Source organism: Apodemus sylvaticus, chromosome 16, assembly GCF_947179515.1.
Source record: "Apodemus sylvaticus chromosome 16, mApoSyl1.1, whole genome shotgun sequence".
Classification (NCBI taxonomy): Eukaryota; Metazoa; Chordata; class Mammalia; order Rodentia; family Muridae; genus Apodemus; species Apodemus sylvaticus.
The window spans coordinates 83,958,068-83,974,309 of record NC_067487.1 but is presented as its reverse complement, the minus strand read 5'-3'; the positions used below and the strand labels follow the sequence as shown (position 1 = coordinate 83,974,309).

The window sequence follows — 16,242 nt, the reverse complement described above, 5'->3', positions numbered from 1 at the left end:
GTGTGTTTGTAAAATATTATATGTCAAGATTTTGCATTCTTTATTTTTTTCCATAAAAACAAATGCTGTTAAGCACACATGAGGCTCAGAAGCTGCTGGCTGATCCTAAATAAACATATTTTTAGAATTTACAGTGGTAAATAATGGATTTGATGTTTAAATTGCTTAACAGACAGAATACCATGATCATTTGGAAGCTAGTTTCTTGGCTAAATAGCATCAAATTGATAATGACCCCTTATGTATTTAAGATGAAAACATCTCTGTGTCTAGAAACAACTGATAGTTAGGGAGGGGTTTCCTTCTTGTCCTTTGCTTTCAGCCACAACACTGTGAGGTGAACTATGAGAGATTTTAAACTTTAAAGATGATAGTACTTTTAAATGTTTTTTCCATAATTCCTTGCCATTCATTTAAAGTCTGTAGAAAAGATTTGAACTCATGTTCTGACATTTTCAGGAGTGCCAGGCAGCCATCTCGTCAGATGGCTCTGCCAGGAATATGACTTGTTGACTTCTCAGACTTTGTTTGTTATTGCTGTCTTAGCTCACTGAAGAAAAATGAAGTTGTGATTAAAGTTGACAAATAATTATAGTTTTTTAACTAAGTCCTTTACTGCCATTTTTCATGTTCTTAAGATGCTTTTTCCTAGGTGCATATTATGAATATTATGTTTTATGTATACCAAAGGGTCACAGATGGTAGAAAGATTTGTTACTATTAGGAAGTGTAGCATTTTGTGATTATAAAATTAATCTGTCTCTAAATCTGTTAAAAGAGTTTTTGCCATCTAATGAGCAATATAAATTATTAATATTTTCATGTTCTTGGGGACATTCACAGCCATAATTTTACCAACACAGCTGTTTGACCCAGTGACATCATGTTTTGCATATTTTTGCATTTTAATGAGTTAGTCATTTAAAAGGTTACAAAGAAACCATAACTCATAAGTAATTAAATTATTTAGCAGGAGAAGTATAAGAGATCTTCTGACATAGGTTGCTATGGTAAGGAATATTCATAGCTGTGCTCAGTTGCACCTGTTTGTTAGGAAATAAGTGTGTAGAAGCATCTCCTTTACATTATGAAATGATGCTACTTGGGTAACATGAAATGCATACAAATAGACATCACAGACAGCACATTTCTTTTGTTAAGGAGAATATACTATTACAACAATCACAAAATGATCTTATCATTTAAGGTTAACCATTCCCTAACATATATTTAGGTAGGAACATTTTAATATTATGCTTTCTCCTTCTCTTTCTTAAAAAATTAGCTATTCCTTATAGTCTTTTTAGAGATTTTTACTTGAATCTTATTTGAAATTCCCTACTGGAAAGAAATATCTTAAAATGAAAAGGGAGTCTGAAGCATAGTATATAGGGTACTCTTACCTTTTTACCAATGATAATGAATCATAGATAGTAACTGCTTATTACATATGTCTTGTATAAAATCAGTATTTAATACATTATTAAATCAGTGAATAGGTAAAATTTTTTATGAAGTCCTCATCATTTGCAAGTGGAATATAGGCAAGGAAGGCACGCTGTGTCCCTGAGCAATAAAGTTATCTCAGACAGGATAACTTTTATTGGAAAGGACAGGAGAAGATGCCATATTTTAAGATACAATGATTTGTATACACTAGTCCTTTTGTTTTGAGCACAAAATTGTAATCATGTTTAAACAATATACATATTAAAAAGCAAAAACACTGTGGATTGGTGTAACTGGAAGTCTATAAGGGAAGTTAGATCAAGCTCAGGGACTGTGTGGGCTACGCAATCACTCTATGAACTGTAGTGCTTTATAGATGATTACACTACAGGTTATTGTTCAAATCATTTACCCTGTGTATAATTTGTCTATGATATACACTAGTTATTAAGCATGTTTTATCAACTTAAGCATATGTTTATGCAGTGGTAGGGTCAAAGCATATTTGAAAGACTGTGAGCCACCAGGAGTGCATGGTAGTTGATATTTATATATCTATTTTATAATATATTTCAATAGGAATCCAGGAGATTACTTTTCTAAAATATAATGGCTTGCTAATATGCAGAAGAATAAATCATATAAATCTGAAGATCAAACTCTGCTTTGGATCATTTAATAAAGATGTGTCTGTAGGGTTCTTGAGATATCTTTAGGGACTCGAATCTGACATCAACTGGTCACCAGTTAGAACTTTCACTTCCTTTCACTTAAGTGTGTTAGAGAATAGGTGTCTATTTGTGTTTTGTATAACCAGCAAGGCATCGTAAAATTTCTGTAAAGCTATAGCAGTAAATCTTATTTCTATCCTTGATAGTAAATGGTAATTCTATTTATGTTGTGGTGGTAGTGAGTTACTGAAATGCTTCCATATTGATAAATATTAGAAATATCTATGAAGTTTAAGCATTGAACTTTTCTAAAATCTGGGCGGGGGCTGGGGGGTAGGAAGAGATCAGGTGATATTATAGGTAAGAGCAAAGTGAGTTTTTAGAATAACACTTTGATGCTCTGTGATGTCAGAACTGGAGACAAGTGTGTATGTTTGTCAATATATCTTTCATGTTTTACAGACTCCTAAGGGAACAAGGGAAGATACAATTTCACCTTTTCTGTGCCAAAACATTTTAATTATATCTCCTTCCAAGTACAGCGGTTCAGTAAGCAAGGAGCTGACATTGATGCATGTGTTGATAAAGCTGCAAACATTCAAAATGAGATTAACAAAGATTTTGAGCAAAGGGTGACAGCTAATTTTGCACAGTATTCTGCATCTAATTCAGGCCACTGTAATAATAGAATATTTTATAAATGTTTTGTTATTCAAAATGACTTTTATGATACATTTATATTTGTGGATATCTTTGTATCATGCGCAAGAAATTCTCTACCCTGTTGCTTAAAACTACTGTGTAAACCTTGAAACAGTATTAATGGGGAAAAGAAAAACTCATTGTGAATTGCTTTTGTTTTCTTTATTTCTTTTTCTAATTTTTTTGTTTTTCTCTTTTGAAATCATATCTCATCCTTGGACCTCTGATTTCCCATAATTAATTTTGAACATACAAGTTACAGGAGGGAGAGAGTGAGAGAGAGTGAGAGAGGGAGGAGGGAGGGAGGGGGGGAGGGGGGAGGAAGCCTGTGTGCTTGTGACAGTGCTTAGTGTGCATTGATAAAACGGACAAGGAAATGGAAATATTATATTTAATTAATAAATTGATGAAGCTATCGTTGCTTATGCTCTTGAGCTCTTTTAAGAATATTTCTCTATTCTTTGTTTCATGGCAATTGACAGTCTTTAATTTTTCTTTTTATTTCCAAAATTTTCTTTCTTTTCTTACTCACTCACTTCTCCATCTGCTTTCGCTTTTGTTTGCTTGGGCCGTCTCTCATCCCAACTTGATAATGAGGAATGCAGTGTGACCCTGACCTCTATCAGCCCATGCATGACCTTCTGACTCTGCCATATAACCTTTGACCTTCTCTCTGACAGCTTGATTAATTACCCTGTGTTATGATTTATGAGTAAGTGCTATGTAAAAATAATAGACAACAGGTGGTCCTCTGAAAACTTTTTGTGGCATGTTTTCTTTACTGACTAACTTGATGATTTACTTGAAATATGAGGCTTATTTGCGTATCTGTTGGTCCTTATTACAGTTATTTTTGACCCCATATATAGCATGAAAATTCAAAAAACTGTCAATTGAAGAATAATCCTGATGAATACTTTATAAAATATTTGTAGGGTGCAGTTACCTTAATGCAAGCTGAGAAACAGCACAACGCGTCAAGGGGCCATTTCAGGCATTCCGTGCCAGGTCACAGTCTGAGGAAACTGCTGAGTGGAGGGGCATTTGCAAGTGGAGCTGCAGATGCAGCAGCTATGTTTCCTTTGCCGCTTCACTAGTGACTTCTGATTGGCTGTCATGGCCTCATCTCACTATTGCACATAGGATGGTGCAACAGTGGCATGTGCACACCGTGCTTGTGAGGGAGACAATGAACATAGCATAGCTCTTTCAGAAGAGATGCTTGGACAGTTGTTTGTCCCTTTTAACTGTGGGTAGTTAGAGATAACACACTTGGAGTTTTATTTGCCTTGAGGATGAACACCTGTCTTCTCTCAAGTGAAGCAGGTAGAATACTGAACTTGAAGAATATGATCGATATATCTATGTAAAATGATCTCCTACACAGCTTTGCCTGGAGACTGAAATGGATAGTTCCATGGGTCAAAAGATTCTAGTGTGGCCCTTGACCTCTCTGGTCACATGTGGCTTTCAGTGTTGGCGACTTAATATGCAGAGCTGAGTGCTTTCAGCTGCGTTTTTTTGTTGTTGTTGTTGTTGTTTTTTTTATTAAGCTACTCAAAAGAGATTTTAAAAGCTTTAGCATTTTTCCTTTTTCCATTCTCTTTGTAACTGGTAATTAGTACACAAACTCTGACACATCTTTAGTTTTTATAGTTTCATGTGGGGTGAAAAGCAGGCTCCTTGTCAGTTGCTTTTACATATCTCTCTACACATTCATGATATGTAACTTTCTGTACTTATTTAATTTCTCTAGCAAAGGTTCCTGTGTATTCTTTATGTTGGACATCACCTGTTTCAGCCTATGTCATTGCTGATTTAATGATAGATTTTGTAAATGCATTTTTAGTCACAGTGAGAGGTCCCAGGATTCTGTGTGTTTTATGTTAATCACAGCAAATAATTATGCTAAAAAATTAGTGCCACATTTTAGCACTAAACTTTTCAGAGTATATGATTAAGATCATATAATTTAGAATTTATAAATACAGATCTGAAACCAAAGTTATAGCTCCACATACATAGAAATGGACCTGAGGAACTAAACTTTCCTTTTAGACCAGTATTTGTCTTGTTGAATATCTTCTTGATCTAGACTTCAGGTCATACATAAGAGTGAGTTAATGCCTTTGAGTGTGCTTTGTTTCCAGAAATGTTACATATTGCAAGTAATTTGTGTAAATCATAATAAAATATGTTTGGAGCCTATGTAGTTGCATCATTAGATAACCATTTTGATCATTTTTCTCTTACTAAATGAAACAGAAGAGCTTTCCATGTGTATTTGGAATGCTGAAATTTCTCATCCTATGGGACGCTCATGTACTTAAAGAACAATTAAATATAAAACAAAGTAAGCTTCTCTGTTGCCTCTGGACTCTAAGCCCATGGTAAAGAGGTTCGTTCCCTTGGTAAGAAGAACACCATGTAGTTCTTCGTAGTATACTCAATGTCTGATTTTATTCTGTAGTTTTGTAATCTGTATACTTTATAAAGATCATGCTGGCAGTCTTTCTACTTAGTTTGCTGTGTGTTGGTTAATTTTTTGGAAACAATTATATTTTAAATTGGTGTATGTTTTTATTGTTGAACTTGTACATTCTGTTTCAAAAAAATAATGATTGATATATTGTCTTTGCTCTGTGTCATTTTATTTTCTTTGACACCTTGGTTGCCATATATTAGTGCTGACATTACCAAAGTCTTTCAGTCTCACATGAAAGTTTTTTTTTTTATTTTAGTTTTTAATGTTGTATATAAAAGAGAACAGAAGAAACAGGCCAACTTTGGCTGTACGTGACTGTGGTTAGAATTGAGATAAGATAATACTACTGTCTGGGCTGCTTTATTCTACTTTTTATAAACTTGTTCTAAATGATATATGTGAACATTGTATAAGCTTATTATGAAAATCTTAGTTCAAAATGCTAGGTTTTTTAATTACCAGAAATGTAATTAAATTTGATTTTTTTCAGAAAATACCTATTATTATTAGTAGTAGTAGTAGTAGTACTAGTAGTAGTATTTTGTGATCACTATCATGTTAACTAATTTGACAGTTTGAAATATCTAAAGGATAAAATATTTTTTGAATTATTAAAGATAAAATTTTAGTTGTTTCATTATTTATTGTTCTCATCTAAATTTTTAAATTCTTTATTTATGTTGTGGTGATTTAAAAATAGTATCACTGTTCTTGTGTAGATGCTTCAGTGAAAATTTGATATTGTGACTTTAGAAAATTTAATAAATGAATCATAATTATCAGTTACATAATTGATAACTTAGACAAATACTACTTTTTCAATTATTTATATATACTTATTTTCTTATTTAGGTGGGACATCTCAAATTTCAGAAATTATTTAAAATCCACTAGGGCCAAGTGTTTCTTTCTTTAAATCTTCCTACAATGAGATGAAGGTGCTCAGAGGGTCTGATGGTGTGGAGATAGGATTTTGGTGATTACGTTATATGTTGGTTTGGTAATTCTGGTGACTATCAGCTTCGCTCACAGTTGTTCTCTCTGAGGTGCTTGTATTATTATATGTTATGTAACATGAGAATCATCTTATATAATAATAATTTCAGCATCACTCTGGTGCTTTTCGTTTAACTGTTCCTATCATTTCACTTGGCCACTGATTGCACTTCCTACCAAATTTAAAATCCCATATGGAATTTTTAACTTGTGCATGAATCTAAAAAAGCTCTGTGTGTGTGTGTGTGTGTGTGTGTGTGTTTGTATGTATCTGTCTGTCTGTCAGAGAAGATAGCAGTGGAGAAACATGACAGGAGACCACTTACTCACAGTACAAAATCTACTATGGAGGCAGTTTTCCTTTTGGCCTGTGGTGACCTTTTGTGACTGTTCCTCACACCAGCGGCAGTGTATTGCATGTCCACATTTCACCATGGTTAGCCGAGTGTAGCAGGGCTCTTTAACTTACTGTGGTGGGAGGAGAAGTTCCAGGTGCAATTTGAGAAGGGCGTGAAAAGTTGTTAGAGCCCCAAGGATGAGGGCTAGGAACTTCCTTCAAATGTGAATTTAATAATTAGTCAAGTGTGTCCAACTGTAGAAAATCACCAAGTGACAATCTGTCTACCTGCCAGTGAGCACAATGAATTACAAGACTTTTGAATAGCTCTACAGATTAGAATAAAGCGGGCCCAAATAAAGTGTCTTTTGTGGGTAAAACTTTTGACTCAACAGCTAATAAAAAAGAAAGCATGCAACATCTCTCTCTCTCTTTGAAGTAAAATGTTTAAATTTTTAAAATGCCATTATTGGTGATCAATAAGAGAGGCAGAAAGGTTTATTGAAGTATCTGTTGAAGAATGTGTGGCATTTTGTTCATCCCGTGGGAATATAGTATTAGTTTCCAATGTATAAAAGGATTATATCTTAATTAATAGTACTATCACAAGACCAGAACTTAAGTGATCATTTAAATTTCCAAACCAGTAATGTTTTTTTCAACAATATCCTTTTACTAGGCCGGCATAAAAATGGAGTTATTCCAGTGAAGTTTACAAGTAGTTCAGGAGATAAAGACAAACCAAACTAAAAAACCAACACCGTAGTGTAGCAGTCTTAAAAATGAGTACTTGGGTCTATGTCAATATTGATCTTTTTTGAAAACTAATGCTGTCAGTATTTTTAAATATACCTTATGCTTGTTTTTATTGTTAAAAAGAGTTGTTTGAACTTCATGTTGAAAATGTTATGGTTATAGTTTAAAAAACTATGTTTTTAGTAAGAATGGCAATTTTTAAAAAACTCTATTTTATGTGGTTCTTGTGTTTTTGTCATAATATATTATATTTTTAGATACAACGTTAAAGACAACAGCAGAATTAGAACTTTCACAGAACTGAATAGAAAAGACCGAACTGGGAGCAAACATTTTTTACTCCTTAAACTTGATAATGCTTGCTGTGTTTCTAAGGTTTAGATTAGTTCATCAGTTGAGCCTTAATGCAGAAATGTTTGCCTTGTGAGAAGGGAGTAAGTCAGGAATATATGTGTTTAAAATCTAAAGCCCTAACAGCTTAAAAAGTTGTGTTTTTGAACTGGAGAACATATAGTTTCAGGACAAGGACACTAGTTCTTTAACAAGGTAGCATGTTATTGTGGCCTGTAATATGAAGCCGATTTTAAGATGTTTCCACTCATTGTTTGTTGGTTATGAGTTTTTTAGTCTTTCTGGATGGAAAGAGAATGAGGTCCAAGTTGCATAATTATTTCAACATATACAGAATAGGATTTGAATGTATGCTTGTGTGATAAATTCTTTTAATCACACGTCAAGTAGATGATGTTTTATTTATAATTCATTATTTTTTTCTGTAGCAATTCCATACATGTTTTTTATTATAATAGATAATATATGGATATTTGTGTATATAATAAAGGCAAGCAACATTAGCTTTTATTTAAGATATTTAATCCATATTGTTTCCTAAAAAAATATTTTAGTTACTTGGAAGTATATTAAACCACCTTGCCTAATGTTTTAGTAACATCTTCATGTATTGAACTAAAATCTGATATTTAATTGTAACGCTTTTTTTTTTTTATTTCAAAACAGGAAGGGTATGGAGTCATAGTCCTGAACCCAAATGAAAACTATATAGAAGTAGAAAAGCAGAAAATGCGTAAGCAGTCATCCGATGGCACTGATGAGCCATCGGGGAAGCGGGAGAGGAAAGACAAGGCCTCCAAGGAAGCAAGGAAGCGCCGCGATCTCTACGAGAAGTACCGCAACCCCCAGAAGGAGAAAGAAACCACACAGCTGTTTATCAGGGTGAGAAAGAGGAAAGCTCTCTTCTTTGTTTCTTTGGTTTTCTTAGGATTTCCTTTCATTTTAATTACTTAATTGTCTTGGAAGCTGTTGATTATTTTAGTTTTAAGCAAATATTGATTTTTCAAAGTTACCTGTCTGCCTGGATGGATGGGATTTTTTTAATTTAAGCTGCAAAACTTATTATTTATTTCGTTGTGACATTTTATAGACTCTCTAATGCAAATGCTTTTGTCTTTTGTGTCATTTGCTGTTTCAAGGAACAGTTTATAAGGTCTTAATATGATGCATGCAAAAGGAAGAAGCCTTCTTAACTCACTCCTCCAGCACTTATTAAGGTCTAATGAGTGTAACAGTGATTTTAAAGCAAGATATAAGACTGTCGTCATCTCGGGAGACAGTTTTTAGCAGATGATGTGTGTGGCCTCCTATCCACCCACACTGTATAAGGCACATCGAGAGGAAAGCAGCTGATACGTCAATACATATCTAAGCTCGGAGCATCCCGACAGTGTGGTGAGGACAGCATTGGTGTTGGGCATGCCACACAGAGTGAGTTGCCTGTGCAGCACAGCATCGTGGAGCAGCCCTTTCAGTGATGCCACCCAAGGCCACTGGATTGTGTAGTGACTCACAGCTACAGTTTTGCACTGGCATCTTCTTTTATGATGCACTTTTAAGTGTGTCGTTTGTTTTCTAGACTTTGACAGTTAAGTATGAAAAAATGCTCCTAGAGAGGGAAAATAGTAAGTTCCTATGTTCTTTAAACTTCAACAGTTCAGTACACTTAAACTTTAAAATTAGTACTTTGTGTATACGGAGAGGGTTGGGGATGAGACACGGTTCACAGGTAGCCCAGCCTGGCCTGGACCCGCCAAGTACCCCAGGCTTCACTTAAACTGTAGCGTCATTCTCGTCTTTCTCCGCTCACATCCTAGTGGGAGGCGTCAGACCTGGCTCCACCCTGTAGAGTATTAGTAACATTTCAGGATATTTGATTTGACTCATGATCATATTTATCCTATATTAAGATTATTATTTAAGTATTTCATATTATATTTGAAGGAAATGCATTGATTATTGGTTTTAGTTATTTGTCTTCTTTTAGGTCATGATGGTCTTTTTTGTTGTAGAAGTTGAGGTTTGATACCAATGACCAGTCATGTGTAAATTCTCAAACACTGAAAACAGTGTCCTCACTAGGAATACACAGACTATATGAGTCAAAATATTTATGTACAATATGATATTTCAAATTTTGCTTGTTGGAAATAGTTACTGAATTTATAATCTCTAAGTATTCTGCTTCTTCTACTATAGATATATGACGTCTTTGTACACCGACATCAAAGTTGTGATATTAGCCTTTAGGTCTGTCTGTTGTCCTTAGATCCTTGCCACATTGTACAATCAGTAAAACACCAGTTATGGCAAAGTTTGTCTCTTATGCAGATTCTGAAATTGACTTTTATGAGGCTCTTTGATGACTCCAGCCATAAAGAGTCTTTGAGTGGAGGTGAGAAGGCAGCACAGTGGTGTGCTTATTTATTCTTACTGGCTCGGAAGTTGTACAGATAAGCAAGTGTCTCATTCACCTACTTGAAGACTTCCGCTCCCTTTGTCTTTGCATTTTTTCTTGCCACATTGCTTAGGTGCCCTTCCAATCCCCTCCTCACTGCTTTTGTATGTATATGTTTTCTTTATTTTCTTCATGTCTGCATCTCCATACTCTATTAAGACTTGGTCTCTATTGTTTGTCTTTTTACTTTTCATTTAATTAGTTATATGCTTTTTATATACTAGCTATTTTTACTAATTTTTTAATCTTATTTAACTGTGGAGGAAGAGTGGAGGATTGGCTCTTTTGTTCCATTTGCCCCAAATGAAGTTCTCATATTAGAAAAAAAGAAAAACATTTATCAGATTTGTTTGTAACTCTTTTAGTTAATAACATATTTTCTTAACACTGTTTCTCTGAAAAATCATCTAGTGCATTAGTGCATAATAGCATTGGTACAGTGAAAGACTCCGACATACTTCTGGATAGTTAGGCTTCATTTTATAATGGGAAAGAGATATCTTATCATATGTATAGTACATCCATTTGTAGATAAAAATGACCTACTCAAGATATTATTTCTTCCTTCTATATGTCTGTGAATATTAACATTCTTAGCAGTTTTAGAATCAAAGCATTGTATATGAAGAGAAATTAGCTATTATTTATAGTTTCCTTAATCATTCACTTATGTTTAAGAATTCTCCACTGTTCTTTGAAAGCTTCATACTGTATGTTTTGATCATATTCACGAACCCTGAACTCTTCCCAGATCTACTTACCCAACCTCATGTCCTTGGTTTGTAATAACCCATCATGACCAATTTATGCTGCCCAAATACACCTGGATGTGTGATCTTTCAGTAGAGAATGCTTGACTTACTGGCGTGTACACTCTTAAATAAAACTGTGTCTCCTTTCTTAGCAGCTAATGATTATCAGTAGCTCCAAAGCTAGGGTTAGAGTTTCATGCCTAAATTTCATTAACGTGATGAGATTTGGTCTGACTTGGTTTTGCGTGAGTTTTGTATAAGACCTTATATCTGTCCAAACTTAGGTTCTTGACTCCATAATTGTGCCAGACGTGGGTTTCATCCTATGGAGGCCTTAAATCAAATCATACATTGGGTGGTTACAGTGCATGAACTGATGTACTGATTACTGATCATATAGCTAGGAACTAGAAGTAGTTATGATGGACTCTTTGTTCCCATACATCTATCCCACTTTGTTCTGCCCAGAGAAAACAAACGATAGAGCTGAAATATGAAAAGTGACTCATACGTGGCAAAAGTGTGATGTGGTACAGTCACATCTGGTGGTGATAAAGATTGATTCTTTTAAAAATTACACTTATTTTTTAGGATTTATTTATATCTTAATTGTATGTGTGTGGATGTTTTTTCTGTGTGTGTTATATATGTACCATGGTACCCAGTTACCAACAGAAGGCTTTAGAGCCTCTAGAAATGGAATCATAGATTGTTCTTAGCTACCATGTGGTTGCCGGAAACTGTACTCAGATCCTCTACTTGAACAACAAGTACTCTTATGACCTCAGCAATTTCCTTCACTCATCTGTGTATGTGTATGGTATGTGTGTGTGTGTGTGTGTGTGTACATGCATTGTGTGTATGTGTATGCTTGTGGGTACACATATGCCACATCATGAATGTAGAAGCCAGAGGACAACCTTGGAAAGAAGGTTCTCTTCTACCAAGTGGGTCTTGGGTGTTAATCTCAGGTTTTCAGGCTTGGCAGCCTTTTGCTTTGCCAACTGAGCCAGCACACCTGCCTTAAATAAAGGCTTCTGTCCAGATATAAAGAATACAGACAATATAATTGTGCTTAATTGGATAATTAATATTGATTCAGACTTATAGATAAGGAGAGTGTGATCAAGATAATACGAATTCTACGGGCACCAAAAACTTAGTGTGTTTCACTTAGTGCACTGCCCACTGAGCCTAGAAGAGATATATGTGTTCAATAGAGTTTTCTGAATGAATTTTGAATACGATGATGCAACCATTAATTAATATTCCAAAGTATACTTATTTGCTTTAAATGAAAAAAAACCTATGCTGCTAATGTATACAACTTGCTTTTTCTGTATGGCTGCATTTTAACAAAAAAAAAAAATAAGCAAAAACTATATGATTAGTTTAGTTGTCCAAGTGTCCAAGATACAATTTTAAAACTTAAGTAATATTTCATTAATTAGTATCATTAGTATTTTGAGATTTATTATGGGTATATTTATACTTAATTAATTGAATATATAGGATAGTATCCTGTTTTCGTTTTTTAGCCATTTTGTCAGTGCTAAAATTATATGTGGAGTGGAAGTATTTCATCCCTAGCTAAAGTTATTTCTATTTCACAAATCTGTTCTCCTTGACCATAATGGTGTTTGCTTTGTACATTTACTCTTCTGTGTTCACACTCTTGGTTCTTTGTCAAATCTGTAATTTTGTTTTCTTTCTTTTCCTTAATCTTGATTCTACCTAGATGAAATATTGCCTCCTCTTCTGCTATTGCTAATAACTGGTGCTTACCAAAACCTCTGAAAATAACTACAAGCTTTTTCATGTTTCACCACTTGCTATTTTGAGATATCTCTTGCATTTTGCCTCTTAATTTTGTTATTATTATTGTTAGCTTGCATTTTATTTTTCTATATTGATCTCCCTGTTATCATCTAAATCTTTGAGCTGAACATGCTTTATATTTTTTCCATTGTGTTTCATTGGAAAATCCTTAACAAGAAGCATATAGAAGCATTTTTCTCAGTAGTGCAAATTCTAAGAGAATCAAGAAACAATTCAAAACCCACTCACTAGAAGTTGATACCCAAAAAGATTTTAAGATTTATTATTGGTGGATTTATACATAATTAATTGAATATATAGAGTAGTATCCTGTTTTCGGTTTTTAGCTATATTGTTGATACCCAAAGAGAGAGCAAATCAAGAAGACTAGACCTGCTGTAACTAGGTAAACATGCCTTCAACATAAATGTGGAGATTAATTATGCTTCTAATGATATTTTTATAATGATGATCTGTTAGTGGAACTTATAGAATAAGGGCAGAATACAGACAAAGGTAGACTTGATGCCTGTCATCTAACATGTGGTTGGGACTACGAAACCATCTCTTAACTAAGGTGAGACTAAGTGTTAGGCTATGCTGGTAGCATGTAAAGATTATAGCAAGTACACATTATGTGAAAATTAAAAAAAAAAAAAAAAGAGGTTCTGAATTTCGAGGTAAGGTCAAAAGCTACATGGGCATTGCAGAAAAAGTCCAAATGTGAAGGAGACAGTCTTCAACCTTTGGAGAGGTTGCCATTGCATATTGTAGATACCCAAATGTGTGTGGACTAACTGCTTGTTGGCATCTATCTGAAACTTGTAGGACCTTTACCGTAGTCTAGTTTTCTGACTGATTTTTAAATACTTTATTTAAATTTCTTTCACTCCTTTTCATTTGAATTTTTGCAATTATTAAGAAAGCACCAACTGAACTCTGAGAACAGAGGCTTTCTTTCTTCTTCTTTTTTTTTTTTTTTTTTTTTTTTTTTTAAGACAGGGTTTCTCTGTGTAGCCCTGGCTGTCCTGGAACTAACTCAACTCACTCTGTAGACCAGGTTGAACTCGAACTCAGAAATCCACCTGCCTCTGCCTCCCAAGTGCTGGTATTACAGGCCTGCACCACCACTGCCTGGCTCGAACAGAGGCTTTCTTAAAAGAATGTAACTTTGATATTTTCAATTGGGCATGTTGACAGTGTTGGTGAGGGCTGACAAATGTCATACTGTCTTGCTTACTATTGTCACTGTAGCCATTTCAATGTAAAATTTAACAACAAAATGAAGTTTGCATAAGTTCAGTACAACCATTGTTTAATATGTGGAATCACCTTATTTTACTCATAAAGGATGAGTCTTACTTATGCAAAATGCTTGGGAAAAATAAGTACTCCAGATTTTGGAGTTTTTCTGATTTTGGAACTTTGTATACACTCGGGATATTAAGTGCCATAAAATTCAAGTATTTTTGAGTAGGCACCATCTTATATACTCAAAAATTTGTATTTTCTTCTTCTCTGACTCCTAATAAATAGTCAGTCTCTTTTCAAGTTTATACAAATATACATAGACAAGCTTAATTAGAACACATGTCTAAGCCCACAAGCTTGGTCAAGTGTATCTTACTTGCAGAATGTCTGTGACTAGGTGTGACTAAAGAATGGATTATGTGGTACCTTCCTGATGCAGGAGGGGCAGCGCACAAGGGATCAAAGGACTTATTCTTTCCTGTAGCAACTTCTTTAACTACGATATAATATACTTGCTATAATACATTATGGATTATTAAGAGGATTGATTTGGTCTAGGCAATAAATGTTGTCAGACATGCCTGGCAGGAAAACCTGCTTAATATGTTTTGTAATAAGATGGAATTTTTTGTTCTCGAAAACATCTGCCAACCCAATTCAAGAGTGAAGACAGAAAATGTCATCAGTTCCGTGGTAGTTCTATAAATTTAGTTTCTCTCTGAGCAACACATATCAAGACATACAAAATTCCCAGTGTTAACCACCACTGGGTTGTAGTACTTTGTAAAATGATGAAACAAAAACATTTTATTTTTATACAATGTGTTAATTAATTCATTATGAATTTTAATATTTCAGCTGATAAAATTTAACAAGCATCTTGCCAACAGATCATTTTTTAAAGCATCTGCTTTTTAATGTGCTGGGTCGAGAACTGAGTTAAATAGCTAAATATGTACATATTCATTTAAAAAACAAATTTTTACCCCCACAACTATGGACGCACAGTTTTCACTCCTTGGACCACCAGGGGCTGCTGCTGTCCACATTGGATTTAGCATCACTTAGAAATGAGCACTACATCTTTAACTTCCTTTAGCCCCACAATCCTTAGGAAGAAGACCATATAAAGAAAAAAAGCTTTACCTGTTAGCTATAATAATCAGTAAAAAGTTGCTTCTATATGTATAAGTGTGTATATACAGGAATGCGCGCGACACACACACACACACACATACTTGCAACCTTCTTCCTTTATATGTTACTTATATTTATATGTTTTCAGGGCTGACCATTTTGGTCTTTGATAACCAATAGATATAAATGTAACAACAGCTAATGAAACAGGAATCCATAGCTCACTAGTGAGAGCACATGCCCTTAATCTCAGCACTCAGGAGACAGGAAGTTCAATGCCAGCTTGATCTGCAAAGAGTTCCAGCACAGCAAGGTTACACAGAGAAACCCTGTTGAAAAAACAAGGGGGAGACACCATGAATTTGAAAAAGAACAAGATGGAGGATTTGGAGGAAGGAAAAGGAACAAATAAATAATCTAATTATAATCTTGAAAAAATAAATGAAATAATTCCAAATAGCTTACGTATTTTTACACACATGTATAAACATATTTTTTCTTGAGAATTTCACACATGTGTACCATTACATATGATCATATACATGCCTTTTCTCCCCCTTTTCTGCTCTTAGTCCCCTCCCAGCTACATGTCTTTTTCTCTTTTGATAATACACTAAATCCACAATCGAATGACTATCTCCCAACAACTATCAAGTACCAGTCGCTAGTCAGTAAGGGGACAAGGGTGGCAGCTGGAGAGCACCTTCCCATCTGTGTGTGCTGCTTTGGGAAGGCTTCATTTTACATGGGTCGTGTGCAGGTAACCACAGACGCTGTGAGTTCCATGCCATGTCTTACCTAAGAAGACAAGTTTTCACAGCATTTCTCTTCATCCTCTGGCTCAGACATTGTTTCTTGCGGGGGGGAGGGGGCTGATTATAATGACCCATATAGAACTGAGGATTCAGTTCTTATTCTGAGCACCAGGGCCAGCTAAGAGTCGCTGCCTCTATAGCTTCCCTCTCCTAGTTACTGTGACTGCAGTTAAGGCCAACTCTGGGCAATGGGTGCAAGCATAAATATTTAGAGGATAATTTGACAACGTAGCCATTTAGCATCAACAGCAGGAAAATACACAG

The 16,242-nt window shown here is 34.7% G+C and overlaps 1 protein-coding gene across 4 annotated transcripts in view; it reads left to right on the top strand.

Moving 5' to 3' along the window:
* The window catches only part of Fam172a (family with sequence similarity 172 member A), a 482,169-nt gene that overhangs the window by 190,540 nt on the left and 275,387 nt on the right, over window positions 1–16,242 (top strand). For all 4 annotated transcript variants that reach the window (XM_052160054.1, XM_052160053.1, XM_052160052.1 and 1 more), the window contains one exon: window positions 8,414–8,629. In XM_052160054.1, the coding sequence (XP_052016014.1) occupies window positions 8,414–8,629 (216 nt within the window). The remainder of the gene's footprint in view (window positions 1–8,413; window positions 8,630–16,242) is intronic.